The sequence below is a fragment of the Oncorhynchus kisutch genome, linkage group LG12, assembly GCF_002021735.2.
Source record: "Oncorhynchus kisutch isolate 150728-3 linkage group LG12, Okis_V2, whole genome shotgun sequence".
Lineage (NCBI taxonomy): Eukaryota > Metazoa > Chordata > Actinopteri > Salmoniformes > Salmonidae > Oncorhynchus > Oncorhynchus kisutch.
The window spans coordinates 55,258,039-55,278,985 of NC_034185.2; the positions used below are offsets into that span (position 1 = coordinate 55,258,039).

Consider the following 20,947-nt stretch of genomic DNA (forward strand, 5'->3'; position numbering starts at 1 on the left):
AATATTGAGGCTATAAACCATTTGCATTGATTTACCATTTGATTGTATGAGAGGCACAGTCTGCAAAAATATTGTTTTGTGTTTTGATGCTACCTTTTACCTGCACTGAAACCCCAAAACGTGTTTTCACGTTTTCTCTTAAAAACACCAATATTCAGATTTAATAACCACTTTGGGTGTTTCAGAGTGCTTCTATTGTTTTAAACCACTTTCTGTGTATCAAAACACTTGCATTAGGTTTATATTCAAACACTCTCCAAACACCATATCTCAGGCTAGGTACACTACCTTTCATGGTTTCATTACACAATCATAGTGTTTTGAGAATATTTTGACAGCGTATAACTGAACAGGACAATCCTCCTTCCTCTTTCTCTCTTAAATATACACACCTCCCTCTCACCCCATCATCCGAGGTGACATTGGAGAGGGCTGTGCTCCTCACACCTTCAGCAAGCTATCACCAGCAGCCCAAAGGCATTACAGACCTGTCCTGGCCTGTGGTGTAGTCATCACAGCTGTTGAAGAACCAGCACTTGACCACACTACACTTAAACACCATCACCCCCATCACCTTGGCAACGTAATTAAATAATTACACACCATTCTATGGACATCAGGGTTCAACCCAGTTCAACAGTAATATTCACATGTGTAGAGACTGCATTTTTGATAGCATCAGTAATGCATGTCAAACTGAAAGGGACAGGTCAAATAGTCTGACTGCATGAGTGCTCTGTTCGGCAGGCTAAACTTGGAGTGCATGCCTGCTGCCCCATGCCTGCTTATCATCTGATTCCAGATCAGTTTGACAAAAACATGACCCACTACATTTGATTGTGAATGTGTGTGTGTCTACAGTACAGCACACACAGATGCAACCACCTCCACCCAGCTGTGCTGGACACCCTGCTCATGGCACCACACTGCCAGTCTTCATTAGCCAGGCATCATACACCCCCTTTTAACTCACAATGTTACTCGTCATCCCGTGTGTGTGCGTGCGTGCGCGCGTGCGTGCGTGCAGATCCAACCCGACCTTATACATAATATCATATGCATACGGATGTTCTCAATATTGTATACATGAACGGACATATTACTCATATGGAGGTAAGCTTTGGTGGAAACGTCACATTCCCTAGCAGTAATCCTAAACTAATTGTCCATGTTCTAAAAGCCATGAATGTACTATTTATTTATTAAGCTTTCCTGACTGCTTTGCACATGGTCATAGCGGGAGAAACTATCAAGACTCATATTGTTTAATAAACCATACCCGTAGAGATACGATGCATAATGTAGTAATCCATAATGGTACTTAAAAGCAATCATGAATCACATTCAATGTTGTTGTTTTGTAATATAATAGTAAATAGTCATGTGTAAACTATGGCTGCTATAGCTTACACATGACGCTGATCTGGACAGCAACTCGACAAGTAACATCTAATAAATGACAACAAATTGGATACATATTACAGGATCGTGCTGTAATATGTCAATGAAACAGAGAGAGAGAGAGAGAGAGAGAGAGAGATGCAGGATGCCCATGCAGTAATGATGTTCCACATCAGTGCTTGTCTAATTGAAGCTATAGCGTGGCTCTGCTGGAACATTTATAGGAGCGAGTGGAATAATTCGCTGTCAGTCACCGGTGCAGCGCGCGTCTGGGGCAGGCTCTCTCTGTGCCCCCGCTCTCCAAGACCGCTGAGATGTCTGTGAATGTGTCAAGAATATGTACAGCTGCCGAGCGCTACCCCACATTACTGGTGTTCCTACTTTAGAGTCGTATTTCAGAATTGACTATGCTCTCTTGTTGATGTCGTTACTAGGTCGGTAAAAACCTGTCCAGTTATGAGTAGTGAAGTCGATTAGTAATATGTGGGATTCCGAAACTGTTATGCGTTTCCGTTTACCGTGCGCCACGAGCCTGCCGCGTGTTGGATTGTGTCGACACCAGTTGGAGCACTGTCCACGGTGCTGAAAGTCAAGAGCCTTACCCTAAGTGGCGAACAGAGGCAGCTGAGGCGTTCCCGGGTACATGTATATGCAACTCAAATCTTGAGATGACGCGGAAAAGGCTGCAATCTGTAGCTGTATGGGGATTCTTCGCGTGGGAAATAGCTGTGTTGCTAAGGTAAGGGAGTTCGGCAGCAGCCAACATTACGCGGCTTGATTTACTCACACTGATTGTTGAAGTTCCCGAACTGTTTGATTCATGTTAGGTGCTTTGATTGCGCCAATGACTTGAGTGGTTCGCAAATAGGCTATACAGGAGAGCGTTTAATACGGAGTGGATTTTCCTCTCAAATTTGGGGATTTGGCTACAGGCACATAGATATAAGAATCATATCAAGTACAAAAGCCTCTAAGATAGTCACCTATGCATGATGTCTTATCTCGACAAACACACATGTGGTGATCCTTCCGCGAGGGATTCTGGCCATTGCCCAACAAATCAGTCAGAAACGGTACGATCATGATGCACGCGCCCTTTAGTATTCGTGATAAGTGAATTACATTTCTGTCTGTATTAAATTTAGACCCTGTAAACTGTCTGCGTATTTCTCAAATCCCCGTTTCCCAGGAATTCGATCGGCATGCTCAGTGTGCTGATCTGATCTTGACGAGGATTTCTCTTCTCACTCTCTCAGTAACAGGTTCCGTTATCGAGAAATCTCATGGAATACATTTCTGGGCCGAGATCAAAGAAAAAGACGCTTGAATTATCCAAATAAATGGTATATTTGCCTGCAATCCGAATGAGCAGAATTATCTCTATATATGTAACACCTTAAATGATTGACAGTTAATTAACGATTAAACACTAAGGGCTATTGTGAAAGTGAAGGTATTTGTAGATCAAGTTATAACATAAGCTTTCTCACATAGAAGCAATCTTTATAGTGCAATTATGGTCCCAGCCAGCCACTGTCATTTGTTATGTAATACAACATGCTGGAGAGGCTGGTGTGTTGGATTTGGTAAAATATTAAGGCTTTAATAGTAAACTCACTCACTCACTCACTCACTCACTCACTCACTCACTCACTCACTCACTCACTCACTCACTCACTCACTCACTCACTCACTCACACATAAGCACATATGTCCAAGAAACATGATATGAAACATTGATAGATTTAACAAAAGCCTTTTTTCATGTTGATACAACTCAAGCACATACCCAAATCTACTTACCATCTAGAGAGCAGGTTACACATGATCACCTGCACATGTCTGATCCACATATGTTTGCTCAAGCCAAGTGCAGTGTTCAGATGTCAGTTTGGTTCGTGTGTAACAAGTTTGACAGTCTACCCACCTCATATTTGTCATTTGTCATTTGTCTTTTTAATTGGGTCATAGGGCCTTGTTAATTGACATTATGTCAGGCTTGACAAACAGCTATGCTACAGAGCAAACCGTCGGGCCCACCCATCTTTACAAAACACACGGCATGTTGCAATATCTTATTCGTGGTAAGCGGGCTGGACTCCCCTTTCAATAGCTACTCTCTCTCTCTAAGGATATCTCTAGCCCGCCCACTTCAATACTCTCTTCCCACTTCAATACTCTCTCCGGCTCTCATTCCTTCCCTGAGTCCTTCTCAACTAAGCACAGTACAACTCCACAGAGGTAATGCAATTGCTGCAAAGTCTAATCCCACTCAAGCCGTGCATCACCCCCACCAACACAAGTCTTCTCATTCAAAGGCCCCGTGCATGCACCGTCGATCATCCTCCATTATTTAACGACGCAACGCATTATTCTCGTGTGATGTGTCTGTGATAGTAATGATCCTCCGCTGGCATCCCCCTGTATTGAATTATTGATATCATGGCTGTGTCCCGAAAGGCACCGTAAGCGGTCAAAAGTGGGACACTATTTAGGCTATCGGGTACCATTTGGGATGCAGGCCATGCCTGTTGCCATGTCCCTGACTGGCACACACTGCAATGTGTATTGGTTTAGTGTCAGCTCAGAGTCCAAGGAGACTGGAGAGTTTTCTATAGGGTTTATCTATGGGCTGGATCCCAGATAGCACACTATTCTACTACATTGTGCACTACTTTTGGGCCCTGGTCAAAAATAGTGCACTATGCAGGGAATATAGTGCCATTTCGGACTCAGATTATGTGTGTAATTAGAATTCCGAGGATATATAGGTCAGATGCTTATTCTTGGTTGAGGGGTCTAGGCTTTAAACACTGTTCTCCATCATCTTCAATACTCTGTCCGTGGATGGCAGCCAGTCCATGTTTGAGGTTTGTCACTTCACTTGAATGGCAAAAGGGACTCTTTGCACACTGTGTAGGGGAAGCTGAGTACTTGCAAATGAAACATTTATGGGAAAGTCTGTCTATGTTTTGCTGGCCAGATAGATCTTCATCAAGGGAGACATTTCACTTGGGTACCTAGCCTACTGTTTGCAAAGCTTGCACTGTGCCGTGCATTGTGGTCCGCGAGGGGTGCTAGCTTCCCTCTAGAGCAGACCCTTGTCCTGTACTATGGCAGTGTGGAGCAACATGAGCAAACGGTCAGAAACCATTGAAGCGGCATCAGACAGGGTTGTAGAGTTGGTGGCAAGGGGCATGGTGAAGAGGGTAGGGGTAAGCCCTGGTAGGCACCATTTTAGAGGTGGTGTTCCACTATAAAGCTGTCTGTCTTACCAGGGCTGGGAGAGGAGAGAGAGGTGACCTGGCGGGCAGCACTGCCAGGAGAAGTAGTGGATTCCATTTTTAGCACTCAAATAAAATAAAATCAAGTTGTATTTGTCACATGCACCGAATACAACAGGTGTGAACCTTACTGTGAAACGCTTACTTACAAGAAAGGGATGTTTTTCCTGCTTCTCAAAGTTGAATGACCTCCATTTGGGCTCTTATAGGATCTGTTTTTTGAATCCATGTCATTGCTGGACTGCTTACAAAATGGCAGTCTGAGGGAGAGGATGTTGCAGACAGACTGGAGTTTTGGGAGGGGGAGTTTTGGAAAGCAGAGCTTTTAATATGCTTTTAATATTTCACTGTAGATTTCATGCTTGGACTCATTCGTGTCCCCCTGCGGACATTTAGGCAGGCAGTCACTATATTTTGGGGAGTAACTCATGTACACCAGGGTTTCCCTAACCTCTCCTGGAGTCAGCCGACTCCCAGCCCGTTCCACTTATTTCATTTATTCCACAACTGGAACCTGATTCAACTAATCAAGGGCTACCAGTGCTGAAGCACATCAAATAAGTATAGCTACATGGCTGTGTGTTCCCGAAGAGAGGTTTGGGGAACACTGATAAACACTAACTGATAGGCTTCTTGAGCCCAGCCTCGTGAGTCATTAACTTAGGACAAAGAGTCTAAATCACTGATAAATGCAAACAGCTAGACTTCTTCAGCCCAGCCTCGTGAGTCATTAACTTAGAACAAAGAGTCTTAATCTCCAAATCCTCTGTCGGACAATCTGACATGATTGTCACCAGAACCCATGTGGTGTGTGTGCATCTACTGTGTGTCTATCCGCCCTCACTGGGACACACACATTCGTTTGTTTGTATCCTCCAATCCATCCCCCTGGGTTTAGTTTAACATGCTCTATTTTACGTGCACTGCTGCTCTGTACGTGCACTGCTGTTCTGTACGTGCACTGCTGTTCTGTACGTGCACTGCTGTTCTGTACGTGCACTGCTGTTCTGTACGTGCACTGCTGTTCTGTACGTGCACTGCTGTTCTGTACGTGCCTGCTCTGTGGGGGTTACTAAATGATCTTTGAGGTAAACAGCGAGTGTTCCCACGCCCCACCGGGCATTACCGTGCCAACCAGTGGGCGACACACGCAGGCGGTCTACACCACGCAGAGAGAGCGAGCACACGGGAGGAAACCTATTTAAACTGTCATAAATAGTAATGATGATATGCTCGTTCATCCTAAACGATTTACAGTTCAACACCTAGTCATATTTATACATGTGTCCAATGCAGGAATCAGACATCATAGGGAGAGCACACTGGAGGGAGCCTATTCAATCTGTAATCTGATAATATCATATAATATGGTCGTTTAGCAGACGTTTTTTTACGCAAAAGGGATTAACAGTTGAACATGTAATTATGTTTAGTGTCCCATGCAGGAAATCAAACCAAATCCCAGCTATGGTAGTGCAAACGAACACCATGCTCAGCCAAACATACTGAGGTCACTAAGAAGCACCTTCTTGACTGCTGTCACTCAACTTCATCTCTCTCCTTGTACTATTCAGCACAGACAGTTAAGGTCCTGTGTCGAGAGGGAGATGTGCTGCTGTTAGTGGTGGGGGTGTTTTGAGAGGTCAGGTTTCTGTAGTGCGGAACTCTCTCTCTCTGTCACAGAGCTTTGACCAATGGTAATGCTGTTCAGTAATGTGTTGTTGGCTGGAAAATACCTTTAACCATTTGACCCCTATTTGGTGTACAATTCTAAGTGTAAATGTCAGAGCAACCCTTGGGGACTCTGGAATTGGTGTCAATTATCTGGAATCTCTTTGGCTACGTTTACACAGGCAGCACAATTCTGGCCTTTTCTTCACTATCGCTGACCAGCTAGCAAGTGTCTTCACTGATACTTTCAACCTCTCCCTGACCCAGTCTGTAATACCTGCATGTTTCAAGCAGACCACCATAGACCCTGTGCCCGAGAACGCCAAGGTAACCTGTCTAAATGACTATCGCCCTGTAGCACTCACATCTGTAGCCATGAAATGCTTTAAACGCCTGGTCATGGCTCACATTAACGCCATCGTCCCAGATACCCTGGACCCACTCCAATTTGCATACCGCCCCAACAGATCTACAGATGACGCAATCTCTATTGCACTCCACACTGCCCTTTCCCACCTTGACCAAATGAACCTAGGTGAGAAGACAGTTCATTGACTACAGCTCACCGTTCAATCACTAAGCTAAGGACCCTGGGACTGAACACCTCCTCCTGCAACTGGATCCTGGACTTCCTGACAGGCCGCCCCCAGGTGCTGAGAGTAGGCAAACACCTCCCCCACGCTGACCCTCAACACGGGGGCCCGCCGAGCTCCCTGCCGTCTATCACCTCTATACCAGGCGGTGTCAGAAGGAGGCCCTAAAAATGGTCGAAGACTCCAGCCACCCAAGTCATAGACTGTTCTCTCTGCAACCACACTGCAAGTGGTACTGATGCACCAAGTCTGGAACCAACAGAACCCTGAACAGCTTCTACCCCCAAGCCATAAGACTGCTAAATAGTTTAATAGTTAACCAAATAGCTACCTGGACTAACTTTTTTGACTCATCACATACACTGCTGCTACTGCTTATTATCTATCCTGTTGCCTCGTCACTTTACCCCTACCTATATGTACATCTATCTCAATTACCTCGTATCCCTACCCGTCAACATGGTACTGGTACCCCGTGTATATAGCCAAGTTATCGTTATTCATTGTGGATTTATCCCTCGTGTTATTATTTGTTCTATTATGTTTGAAATCTTTCTCGCTGCATTGTTAGGACGGGCCCGTAAGTAAGCATTACACTGTTAGTCTATTAACCTATGTGAGATGGAAAAAAATGTGACTTGATTTAATTTGGTCTTTTTGACCAATCCGATCAGGTTCTGATGTGGAAAGATCTGAAGTGATTGGTCAAAAGACCATTAAGTGGAAAAAAATATCAGAATTGGGCTGTCTCTGTAAAAACATCCTTAGTTTATTAGCCTCCATCCCAAATGACAACCTTTTCACTGTAGTGACCTACTTTTGATCAGAGCCCTATGTCAAAAGTAGTTCACTATAAGAACGAATAGGGTGTCATTTGGGACGTAGACTTTTTCCTCTAGTGTATTTACAGGCGCGTATCAATCCAATCTGGAAGAATACAAGATGTGACAATAAAGCTGGATGTTGTGATAGTGCTCACCACTTTTCCCCAAAACATAGATTGCCTAAGGGTTGAAATTGGTTTTGAATGGTGTGCGCTCGTGTGTGCCTGACTTGGTCATGTCTTCCAGAGCTTGCGGTCTCTCTGGCCCCTGCACTTTATTTGTTGTCATGAATGTGGCCACACTGGCTTGCTGACTCATATAACCCTGGTTGTGTCTTACACACACAAACACATACACACACTCACACACAGAGTGACTGAACCCTCTGTATCAGGGCGATTGAGTGAGTGGCCTGTGACGAGGTGCTGGACAGGCCTGACAGGGTCTTCAGTAAGCAATAAGGCATGAGAACCTGGGGATTATCATGTGATAACTCCCGACGCGAAGCCCTTAGATGGGAGTTACAGCCCTTAGGAGGGAGTTGCAGCCCTTAGGAGGGAGTTGCAGCCCTTAGGAGGGAGTTGCAGCCCTTAGGAGGGAGTTGCAGCCCTTAGATGGGAGTTACAGCCCTTAGATGGGAGTTACAGCCCTTAGATGGGAGTTACAGCCCTTAGATGGGAGTTACAACACTTAGATGGGAGTTACAGCCCTTAGATGGGAGTTACAGCCCTTAGATGGGAGTTAGAACCCTTAGGGGGGAGTTACAGCCCTTAGATGGGAGTTAGAACCCTTAGATGGGAGTTACAACACTTAGATGGGAGTTACAGCCCTTAGATGGAAGTTACAGCCCTTAGATGTGAGTTACAGCCCTTAGATGGGAGTTACAGCCCTTAGATGGGAGTTACAGCCCTTAGATGGGAGTTACAGCCCTTAGATGGAAGTTACAGCCCTTAGATGGGAGTTACAGCCCTTAGATGGGAGTTACAGCCCTTAGATGGGAGTTACAGCCCTTAGATGGGAGTTACAGCTCTTAGATGGGAGTTACAGCTCTTAGATGGGAGTTACAGCCCTTAGATGGGAGTTACAGCCCTTAGATGGGAGTTACAGCCCTTAGATGGGAGTTACAGCACTTAGGAGGGAATTACAGCCCTTAGATGGGAGTTACAGCCCTTAGATGGGAGGTACAGCTCTTAGATGGGAGTTACAGCCCTTAGATGGGAGTTACAGCCCTTAGATGGGAGTTACAGCCCTTAGATGGGAGTTACAGCCCTTAGATTGGAGTTACAGCCCTTAGATGGGAGTTACAGCCCTTAGATGGTAGTTACAGCCCTTAGGAGGGAGTTACAGCCCTTAGATGGGAGTTACAGCCCTTAGATGGGAGTTACAGCCCTTAGATGGGAGTTACAGCCCTTAGATGGGAGTTACAGCCCTTAGATGGGAGTTACAGCCCTTAGATGGGAGTTACAGCCCTTAGATTGGAGTTACAGCCCTTAGATGGGAGTTACAGCTCTTAGATGGGAGTTACAGCCCTTAGATTGGAGTTACAGCCCTTAGATGGGCGTTACAGCCCTTAGATTGGAGTTACAGCCCTTAGATGGGAGTTACAGCCCTTAGATGGGAGTTACAGCCCTTAGGAGGGAATTACAGCCCTTAGATGGGAATTACAGCCCTTAGATGGGAGGTACAGCTCTTAGATGGGAGTTACAGCCCTTAGATGGGAGTTACAGCCCTTAGATGGGAGTTACAGCCCTTAGATGGGAATTACAGCCCTTAGATGGGAATTACAGCACTTAGGAGGGAATTACAGCCCTTAGATGGGAGTTACAGCCCTTAGATTGGAGTTACAGCCCTTAGATGGGAGTTACAGCTCTTAGATGGGAGTTACAGCCCTTAGATTGGAGTTACAGCCCTTAGATGGGAGTTACAGCCCTTAGATTGGAGTTACAGCCCTTAGATGGGAGTTTCAGCCCTTAGATGGGAGTTACAGCCCTTAGGAGGGAATTACAGCCCTTAGATGGGAATTACAGCCCTTAGATGGGAGGTACAGCTCTTAGATGGGAGTTACAGCCCTTAGATGGGAGTTACAGCCCTTAGATGGGAGTTACAGCCCTTAGATGGGAATTACAGCCCTTAGATGGGAATTACAGCACTTAGGAGGGAATTACAGCCCTTAGATGGGAATTACAGCCCTTAGATGGGAATTACAGCCCTTAGGAGGAAGTTCCTTGTTTCTTGGGCCTTATTTCTTTTATAAAATGGTTGTCCACATATAAAAAAAGATGAACAACATGTTTTCAGAAATGTTGTTATATTGAGTAAATTTGAAGTTGCTCGCCAAATGGGCTGGTTGTTCATTCTATCCGTTCTGTTTGCAGTGGGTAGCGATGCTAAACAAATCACTGGCATGCAGCTATAGAAGGGTTAGCTGACAACATCACTGATGCATGTGCTTCAATGGGGCAGAAGGCCGTGTGTTGTTGTGATTCTGGATGGCCAGATAGCTAGAGACAATGACAAGAAGCTGCCATGTGTGGAGTCGTAGGTGGTTCGTTTCAGCTAGTTTTATATTTTTCTTTGTTACCATGACTTCTTTTGAAGTGTTTTGACAGATGTCATGTCCATGCTAATATGCCCAAAATTTGCTGGCTAGCTAACCAACAACTGTAATGATGTATTTGAGAACCAACAAGTGCTCATTGTGCAAATGTCTTTATGTTTTCAATAAACATCGGAGACAAAATCTAGTTGACATGTTTCAAGTTTTAATGTCACGTGCACAAGTACAGTGAAATGCCTTTATTGCTCCAGACCCAACAATGCAGTAATCAATATCAATGTAGCACTAAAAATAACAAGGTAGAACAAAAACACACGAGAAAAAAAAAGAAAAATAAATAAGGACACGAGAAAGTAAGAAGCTATACACATTTACAATATGCTGGGATACAAGAGTGGTAGAGGTAGATACTGTAGGTATAGGGGTAAGGTGACTAGGCATCAGGATATGTGTGTGTGTGTGTGTGTGTGTGTGTGTGTGTGTGTGTGTGTGTGTGTGTGTGTGTGTGTGTGTGTGTGTGTGTGTGTGTGTGTGTGTGTGTGTGTGTGTGTGTAGAGTCCTGTGTGTGTGCATATAGACAGTGCAAAAATGTAATAAAACAATCTAAGGCGAACCGTCTGTTTTGCCCCATAGTTGCGCTACGCATCGGTTTTGTTGCTAAGCAACCACGTTATCTATGCATGCTAGCTACTTCTCCTTTGCTAGCTAGCCCACTAAATCACACCAAGCAGCTGAAATGACAGCCAACTATGTGCACTTCCAATTCTTTGGATATATCCATTAATGATCCTTATAAATGACGTGGATCAGAGAAGCTGTCAGCCTCCTCACGTTCATATGCATGGCACAGTGGAGATCACAAAAAAGGTCAGGCAGACAGCAAGGTTCAGACAAATCTCAACTGTTGCGAACCAAATGCTAGCCTGGTAGCATGGTGAAATATTGTCTAGACACTTTTTTTCCACGGGAGATGAAGCTTATAAATTGACGGCTGAGGGAAAGTGGATGTGCATTGATCAATCTAATGGAACTGTTAACAGGCATTACCTGGATAATTTGGGGGTTGTGGTGCTATAACTCCCTGCTATCAACCAATCGGCTTCCAGGATCCAAACAACCCGTTTTAAAACATGTCATAGCAGCTCACATGGTCACTGTGCTCTAACATGGAGTTCCAGGAGATACGCTCTGGAAGATAGATATCTGCCTGCTAGAACTACCAAACATGTCCTAGGAGATACGTTCTGGAAGATAGATATCTGCCTGCTAGAACTTCCAACCATGTCCCAGGAGATAAGCTCTGGAAGATAGATATCTGCCTGCTAGAACTTCTAACCATGTCCCAGGAGATAAGCTCTGGAAGATAGATATCTGCCTGCTAGAACTTCTAACCATGTCCCAGGAGATAAGCTCTGGAAGATAGATATCTGCCTGCTAGAACTTCCAACCATGTCCCAGAAGATAAGCTCTGGAAGATAGATATCTGCCTGCTAGAACTACCAAACATGTCCCATGAGATAAGCTCTGGAAGATAGATATCTGCCTGCTAGAACTTCTAACCATGTCCCAGGAGATAAGCTCTGGAAGATAGATATCTGCCTGCTAGAACTTCCAACCATGTCCCAGAAGATAAGCTCTGGAAGATAGATATCTGCCTGCTAGAACTACCAAACATGTCCCATGAGATAAGCTCTGGAAGATAGATATCTGCCTGCTAGAACTACCAACACTCACAAAGCCTGATAGTGGCTCTTCTAAAGCACTGTTATAAAGCTTTAAGGAGGTTGGAAGATGTGGTTATGATCTAAGCTCTGGTAGATATCCGCCTGCTGCCATAGAACTAACAACACTTTTAACATTGTCTGGCTGGTGTCCCAGTGGACGCTCTAATCTAAAGTACTGGAATGCAGCTGGATGGTTTTCTTTGAGATACATGTGACTGTGATGTAAGGTTCTGGATATGAGAGGGAAAAGAGCAACGGTCTGCTTGATGGCTCGTTTCACTGACTTGGCCTGTATTAACATGAGATGGTTTACAAGAGGCACTATGGATTTTTGCCTTGTTGCATATCTACACCAGCTAGCTACTGTACATCACCTTGAGCCTGAGTCAATTGGACATTTCCCTCTTCCTACTTCAGCTTTAACTCCGAGATATACAGATAGCTAAGTAATTATACGTCTGCATGGTACTTGATGTATGAGTGGATACGACAGTATTAAATGTCTTCTCACCCCCCCCCTACATGATGCTAGGGCCGATGTGAAACCACATCTGTGCCCTCTCTCTCTCCAGATAGGGCGACTCACTGGCTGATCGCTGGAGCGGAATGTTCTGGGTGCAGGGCAAGGGGCATGAGGCATGAGGCGGGCATCTACCCTACCCGCCTGGGCACAGATAACTGCTCATTTATAGTCTTGGTCTATTCCCTATATAGTACACTTCTTTTGACCAGGGCCCAGCCATAGTTCCTCTGCTCCATTATACTGTAGCTATACTTCCAGGTGTGCTTGGGGACAATTCTATAACGTATTTTAATGTCTCCCCACTAACTCATAGTTCCTCTGCTCCATTATACTGTAGCTATACTTCCAGGTGTGCTTGGGGACAATTCTATAACGTATTTTAATGTCTCCCCACTAACTCATAGTTCCTCTGCTCCATTATACTGTAGCTATACTTCCAGGTGTGCTTGGGGACAATTCTATAACGTATTTTTATGTCTCCCCACTAACTCATAGTTTCTATGCTTCAGCAGCGGCTCTGCCATTCTAACTCTACTTGAATGTGTGCTTTGGGACAATTCCGTTATATGTTTTTCAGTGTCTGATTTGCCCTGCTTAGGGACATATCCATTATGTTTTACCATTGACTACATTAGCACATAGTAGCCATACGCTTGACGCCGCTGGCTCTCTGACTCTCAGTAAGAACTCTCTCTGCGAAGGGAGAGAGGAGAATCTGTGGGTCTTAAACTCGATCCGCTCCCTTCCTCCCCCCTCCGTCGGCCTTGTGTCACTGGCTTGCATTTTAACAGATAGATTAAGGAGGGGAAGTGTTGAGTTATTGATGACGTTTGCTGGACGCGTCGCTTGTTGCCCCAACGCTCTTTTCTTCTTGAAGTTATTTTCTCTCTCTTTCCCCCATCTCTCTGTACGGGCACTCTTTCCCCCCCTTTCTCTCTGTCTCTCCCTTTCTCTGTCTTTTTGCTGGGTGAAAATCTTCATAGCTGCCTCTGGAAATCAGAGCCAAAGCAGAAGCAGCTAGCTGGCCTAGTAAGCTGCTTAAAACTGTGTTTATTTAAGTTATCTGAGAGCTATGGAGGATCTGGAGCAGAAACATTCAGGCCTGATTTCACTGTATGGCAGCACTAGCTTAATGCTAATGCTATGCACGCACGCACACACGCACACACACACACACACACACATATATATATATATATATATATATATATATATATATATATATATAATGACACAGTGCATTCGGAAAGTATTCAGACCCCTTGACTTTTTCCACTTTTTGTTACTTTACAGCCTTATTGTAAAATGGGGAGGGGGGGGAATAATCAATCTACACACAATACACCATAATGACAAAGCAAAAAAAATAATTGGATTATTAAAAAAAATAAGAATAAAAACAGAAATACCTTATTTACGTAAGTATTCAGACCCTTTTCTATGAGACTCAAAATTGAGCTCAGGTGCATCCTGTTTCCATTGATCATCCTTGAGATGTTTCTACGACTTGATTGTAGACCACCTGTGGTAAATTCAATTGATTGGACATGATTAGGAAAGGCACACACCTGTCTATATAAGGTCCCACAGTTGACAGTGCATGTCACAGCAAAAACCAAGCCATGCGGTCAAAGGAATAGTCTGTAGAGCTCCGAGACAGGATTGTTTTGAGACTCAGACCTGGGGAAGTGTACCAAAAAATGTCTGCAGCATTGAAGGTCCCCAAGAACACAGTGGCCTCCATCATTCTTAAATGGAAGAAGTTTGGAATCACCAAGACTCTTCCTAGAGCTGGCCACCTGGCCAAACTGAGCAATCGAGGGAGAAGGGCCTTGGTCAGGGTCACATCTGGAAGAAACCTGGCACCATCTCTATGGTGAATCATGGTGGTGGCAGCATCTTGCTGTGGGTATGCAGAGAATGGAAGACTAGTTAGGATCGAGGAAAAGATGGACGGAGCAAAGTACAGACAGATCCTTGATGAAAACCTGCTTCAGAGTGCTCAGGACCTCAGACTGGGGTGAAGGTTCATCTTCCAACAGGACAACGACCCTAAGCACACAGCCAAGAAAATGCAGGAGTGGCATCGGGTTTTCGTGTTCTGCAGAGAAGAATGGGAGAAACTCCCCAAATACAGGTGTGCCAAGCTTGTAGCATCATACCCAAGAAGGCTGTAATCACTGCCAAAGGTGCTTCAACAAAGTACTGAGTAAAGGGTCTGAATACTTATGTAAATATGATATTTCAGTTTCTAAAAACCTGTTTTTGGTTTGTCATTATTACATTTTTCAGAATAAGGCTGTAAAACCTAACAAAATATGAAAAAAGTCAAGGGGTCTGAATACCTTTCCAAATGCTCTGTGTGTGTGTGTGTGTGTGTGTGTGTGTGTGTGTGTGTGTGTGTGTGTGTGTGTGTGTGTGTGTGTGTGTGTGTGTGTGTGTGTGTGTGTGTGTGTGTGTCTGAATTTGTAATGATGCAAAACTCCACCTTTTCTTCTTGAATTATGATGAAACACTCTTTTCATGCAATAAACATTATGTTCTTAAGATAGTAGGATTCATGATGGTTTTGACATAGAGGTTAATAATGCCTTAGCTCACTTAAACCCAACTCACCAGTGTAGAATGTGGAGACAAATACAGGAACAATGTTAATATTAAGTCGAAGAAAGCCCCTCTTTTGACAGAGGATATGTTTTTGTGTTGACAGTGATTCAACCCCTCTGTGTTCTGTAGATAACCAAGTGGTGGAGTGAATAGCCCAGTGTTCAGTGGCCTACTGAGTTGACTGAGTGAGCACATCAAGAGTGAGTCAGGGTCAGGCATGGCTGCACTGAACACACACACAACACACACACACACACACATACATACATACATACATACATACATACATACATACATACATACATACATACATACATACATACATACATACATACATACATACATACTGTCACGTTCTGACCTTTATTTCCTTTGTTTTGTCATTATTTAGTATGGTCAGGGCGTGAGTTGGGGTGGGCAGTCTATGTTTGTTTTTCTATGATTTTGGGATTTCTATGTTTCGGCCTAGTATGGTTCTCAATCAGAGGCAGGTGTCATTAGTTGTCTCTGATTGAGAGTCATACTTAGGTAGCCTGGGTTTCGCTGTTTGTTTGTGGGTGTTTGTTTCCGTGTCTGTGTTTTTCACCACACGGTACTGTTTTGGTTTTCGTTCGTTTTCACGTTTATTGTTTTTATATTCAGTTGTGTTCATGTTAAGTATTTCATATTAAAAGAACCATGGACACTTACCACGCCGCATATCCTCCGATCCTTCTCTCCTCTCCTCTCCTCTTCAGACGAAGAGGAGGAAAGCCCATACATACATACATACATACATACATACATACATACATACATACATACATACATACATACATACATACATACATACATACATACATACATACATACATACATACATACATACACACACACATACACTGTTACATACATACACACATACACACTGGGCTTTGTCATATGGCACACTGCCAAAACATTCCCAAGCAGACCTTTATTTCACCCTTTAGCTTTTAGAAATCGAGTGAACTGGACACTGAAGCAGTTATCCTGACAGCTTGTTGTATGAATCCTACAAAGATACTAGAAAACAATGGAAACTAACCCAACCTGGGTAGTTTTTATTTTCTACTTACTTCCATACAACTGCATGACCTGAGGAGGTAGGGTCAGTGAGCGACTGAGCAAGCAAGTGAAAGGGCCAGACGGTTAGCCCAAAATAATCACGTCGTGCCACTCCGCAGGCATCTCTTTACCCATGGCTGTGCCTGTGACTCTGCCATTTGAGCGAATCCCAAACAGCTGGGCTGCAGCCTGTCGCGTTCTCTTGTGAGGCAGGCCAGTCCGGTGTCACCCCCGTTGAGTTGTCATCCCCTTCGTCCGTAACCCTCCGTGACACGCAGGGGTGACACAGGGGGCAAGGGGGAATGATGCAAGGTCAATAGGTCATCAGGCACCGCTGGCCATGCTGACATGTTGCCTGAGGGGTTGGAGGGTCAGCCCAGTGTCAGCCTAGTGTTGACTCAGCGTGTGTCTGCATCTTATTGTATGTGTGACTTTGTGTGTGTGTGTGTGTGACAGGCATGACCCTCATTGTAATGTCCTTGTGGGAACAAGAGTACAAATGACACTCCGGAGAGGAGAACACGTCGCAGAAGATGAGAAACGCCAGCGAAGGCCCGCTGTTTTGTCACTAGTCATTCTAATCAGACAAGGGGGAGGCCTGGCTGGCGCTAAGGGAAAGAGAAGGCTGTATTTTACGACCACAATACGACGTCAAATACTATTTGTCTCTCAGACTGGATATCTCTTTGGCTTGCTGAATGATATGAACAGCAAGCTTTTTTTCTGCATATAAGAAGTCTTAGATATATATAGAAACAATTATCACATAATCCCAAATCTTTTTCCCACCATAATATCTATTATACCCTGCTGGAGCAGATCTGAATGGCTTTTTCTTCGGTGGTTGAGGCGGCAGGCAAAACTGGTGTTATATCGTAAAGGTGAATCACGCTGTGCATTTGACAGGCACTGAAAACAAGGCGGATAAAGCCCAAGAGGAGTTTAGTGTGAGCCTGCTTCATATGCAGGCGGATGAGAAGGAAGCAAGGATCTGGAGGGAGGCTTTAAATATACCTGGTAACAATTAGACTTCACAAGGAATCATTTTTTTGACTGTGTATCACTTAGGCTAGAGAGACTAGAGCATCGCTATGGCGATAAGACTCGGGGGTGGTTTGTATTCTTGGGGCTTTATGTTTATTAAAGAAATTCATCAATAGCCGTGAGTCATTTCTGAGACAAACTGCTCATCATGTGGGTTGACTGAAAATAAATAAACTCACTGAGAGAGTTCTCCATGCACTAATTAAGTTTACTCAAGTCATTATTGTGAGTTTTTGTCAACATAAATGCTGCAGTTGTTGCTCTTTGGGGTCCTCGAGCTACGCAGTGATGGTTTTTACGTTTCAATATGAACTTAATGTTACAGACTAGTAGGAATGAAATATAACAACTTCTTCGCAACTTAGTTGGTTTGTGATAGATATATTTTCGTAATGATTCCTTGAAAATACACCATGCAAATCATTTGGTATAAGCTACACAAAAAGTCATGCTAGCCCTAATACTGTACATGTATTGTAACTACACTATTATGAGTCATCATAGTCTAGCACTTGTTGTCATGCGCTCAAATCCCCTCAAAAGCACACAGCTGAAGTCAATTCCCCCCTCTAGGGTGTAAACAAGGACCCCGTACTGGAGGAATCTTTCTTCAACAAGTCAGATGGGACGGATTTACTCCAGACACCCGGCAAGGCCCACATCCCCATCATTCCCAGGAGGAAAAGACGGAGGTATCGTGGACGACGGTCCGGGTGCCTTGTAAGGATCCGTCGCCGAGAGGGTAATCTACCTTTACCATCGGTCCAATTAGCCAACTTACAATCAATCGATAATAAAATAGACAAACTACAAGCACGTATATCATACCAATGGGACATTAAAAACTGTAATATATTGTGTTTCACGGAGTCGTGGCTGAACGATGACATGATTAACATACAGCTGCCGGGTTTTAAGCTTATTCGGCAGGATAGAAGAGCGGTGTAACAAAACTCTCCGTCGTCTGAGGAGGAGTAGGAAGGATCGGACCAATATGCAGCGTGGTAAGTGTCCATGTTAATTTATTAGACTGAACACACAAAACAAAATAACAAAGTGAAAGGAAGAAACAAAACAGTTCTGTCAGGTGAATACACAAAATAGAAAACAACTACCCACAACTCAAGGGCGAAACCAGACTGCCTAAGTATGGTTCTCAATCAGAGACAACGATTGACAGCTGCCTCTGATTGGGAACCATACCAGGCCAAACACATAGAAATACAAACATAGAACAAAACATAGAATGCCCACCCCAACTCACGCCCTGACCAACCTAAAATAGAGACATAAAAAAAGGAACTAAGGTCAGGACGTGACAAGCGGCCTCTGGTAAGAAAAGGGGAGGCGGCCTATGCATATTTGTAAACAACAGCTGGTGCACAAAATCTAAGAAAGTCTCAAGGTTTTACTCGCCTAAGGTAGAGTATCTCATGATAAGCTGTAGACTGCACTATTTACCAAGAGAGTTTACATCTACATTTTTTGTAGCTGTCTATATACCACCACAGACCGATACTGGCACTAGGACCGCACTCAATGAGCTGTATACGGCCATAAGCAAACAGGAAAACATTCATACAGAGGTGGAGCTTCTAGTGGCCGGGGACTTTAATGCAGGGAAACACAAATCAGTTTTACCTAATTTCTATCATTATTTTAAATGTGCAACCAGAGGGAAAAAACTCTAGATCACCTTTACTCCACACAGAGACATGTATACAAAGCTCTCCCTCGCCCTCCATTCGGCAAATCTGACCATAATTCTATCCCATTCCTGCTTACAAGCAAGAAATAAAGCAGGAAGCACCAGTGACTCGGTCAATTAGAAAATGGTCAGATGAAGCAGATGCTAAGTTACAGGACTGGTTTGCTAACACAGACTGGAATATATTCTGGGAAACTTCTGATGGCATTGAGTACACCACATCAGTCACTGGCTTCATCAATAAGTGCATCGAGGATGTCGTCCCCACAGTAACCGTACATACATACCCCAACCAGAAGCCATGGATTACAGGCAACATCCACAATGAGCTAAAGGTAGAGCTGCCCCTTCAAGGAGCTGGACTCTGACCCGGAAGCCTATAAGAAATCTCGCTATGCCCTCCGACTAACCATCAAACAAGCAAAGTGTCAATACATGACTAAGATTGAATCGTACTACACCGGCTCCGACACTCGTCGGATGTGACAGGGCTTGCAAACTATTACAGACTACAAAGGGAAGCACAGCCACGAGCTGCCCAGTGACACAAACCTACCAGATGACCGAAATTACTTCTATGCTCGTTTCGATGCCGGGACGTGTACTCCGAGCATGCACTGACCAACTGGCAAGTGTCTTCACTGACATTTTCAACCTGTCCCTGAAATACCAACATGTTTCAAGCAGATCACCATAGTCCCTGTGCCCAAGAGTACTAAGGTAACCTGCCTAAATGACTATCGACCAGTAGCACTCACGTCTGTAGTAGAGGTCGACCGATTATGATTTTTCAACACCGATACCGATTATTGGAGGACCAAAAAAGTCGATACCGATTAATCGGCCAATTTTTATTTATTTATTTGTAATAATGACAATTACAACAATACTGAATGAACACTTATTTTAACTTAATATAATACATCAATAAAATCAATTCAGCCTCAAGTAAATAATGAAACATGTTCAATTTGGTTTAAATAATGCAAAAACGTGTTGGAGAAGAAAGTAAAAGTGCAATATGTGCTATGTAAGAAAGCTAACGTTTCAGTTCCTTGCTCAGACCATGAGAACATATGAAAGCTGGTGGTTCCTTTTAACATGAGTCTTCCCAGGTAAGAAGTTTTAGGTTGTAGTTATTATAGGAATTATAGGACTATTTCCCTCTATACCATTTGTATTTCATTAACCTTTGGACTATTGGATGTTCTTATAGGCATTTTAGTATTGCCAGTGTAACAGTATAGCTTCCGTCCCTCTACTCGCTCCTCCCTGGGCTCGAACCAGCAACACAACGACAACAGCCACCATCAAAGCAGCGTTACCCATGCAGAGCAAGGGAAACAACTACTAGAAGGCTCAGAGCGAGTGACGTTTGAAACGCTATTAGCGCGCGCTAACTAGCTAGCCATTTCACTTCGGTTACACCAGCCTCATCTCGGGAGTTGATAGGCTTGAAGTCATAAACAGCGCAATGCTTGACGCACAACGAAGAGCTGCTGGCAAAACGCATGAAAGTGCTGTTTGAATGAATGTTTACACTCCTGCTTCTGCCTACCACAGCTCAGTTAGATACTTAGATACTTGTATGCCCAGTCAGATTATATGCAACGCAGGACACACTAGATAATTTCTATTAATATCATCAACCATGTGTTGTTAACTAGTGATTATGATTGATTGTTTTTTATAAGATAAGTTTAATGCTAGCTAGCAACTTACCTTGGCTTACTGCATTCGCGTAACAGGCAGTCTCCTTGTGGAGTGCAACGAGAGAGAGGCAGGTCGTTATTGCGTTGGACTAATTAACTGCAAGATTGGATCCCCCGAGCTGACAAGGGGAAAATCTGTCGATCTGCCCCTGAACAAGGCAGTTAACCCACCATTCCTAGGCCGTCATTGAAAACAAGAATATGTTCTTAACT

General features: G+C 44.0%; 1 protein-coding gene across 1 annotated transcript in view; it reads left to right on the forward strand.

Annotated features, from left to right (window-relative positions):
- Window positions 1-1,586: 1,586 nt before the first annotated feature.
- The window catches only part of LOC109900471 (glycine receptor subunit alpha-3-like), a 105,231-nt gene continuing 85,870 nt past the window's right edge, over window positions 1,587-20,947 (forward strand). Inside the window, exon 1 of the mRNA XM_031837844.1 lies at window positions 1,587-2,140. Coding sequence (XP_031693704.1) covers window positions 2,070-2,140 — 71 coding nt within the window. The 5' untranslated portion in view covers window positions 1,587-2,069. The remainder of the gene's footprint in view (window positions 2,141-20,947) is intronic.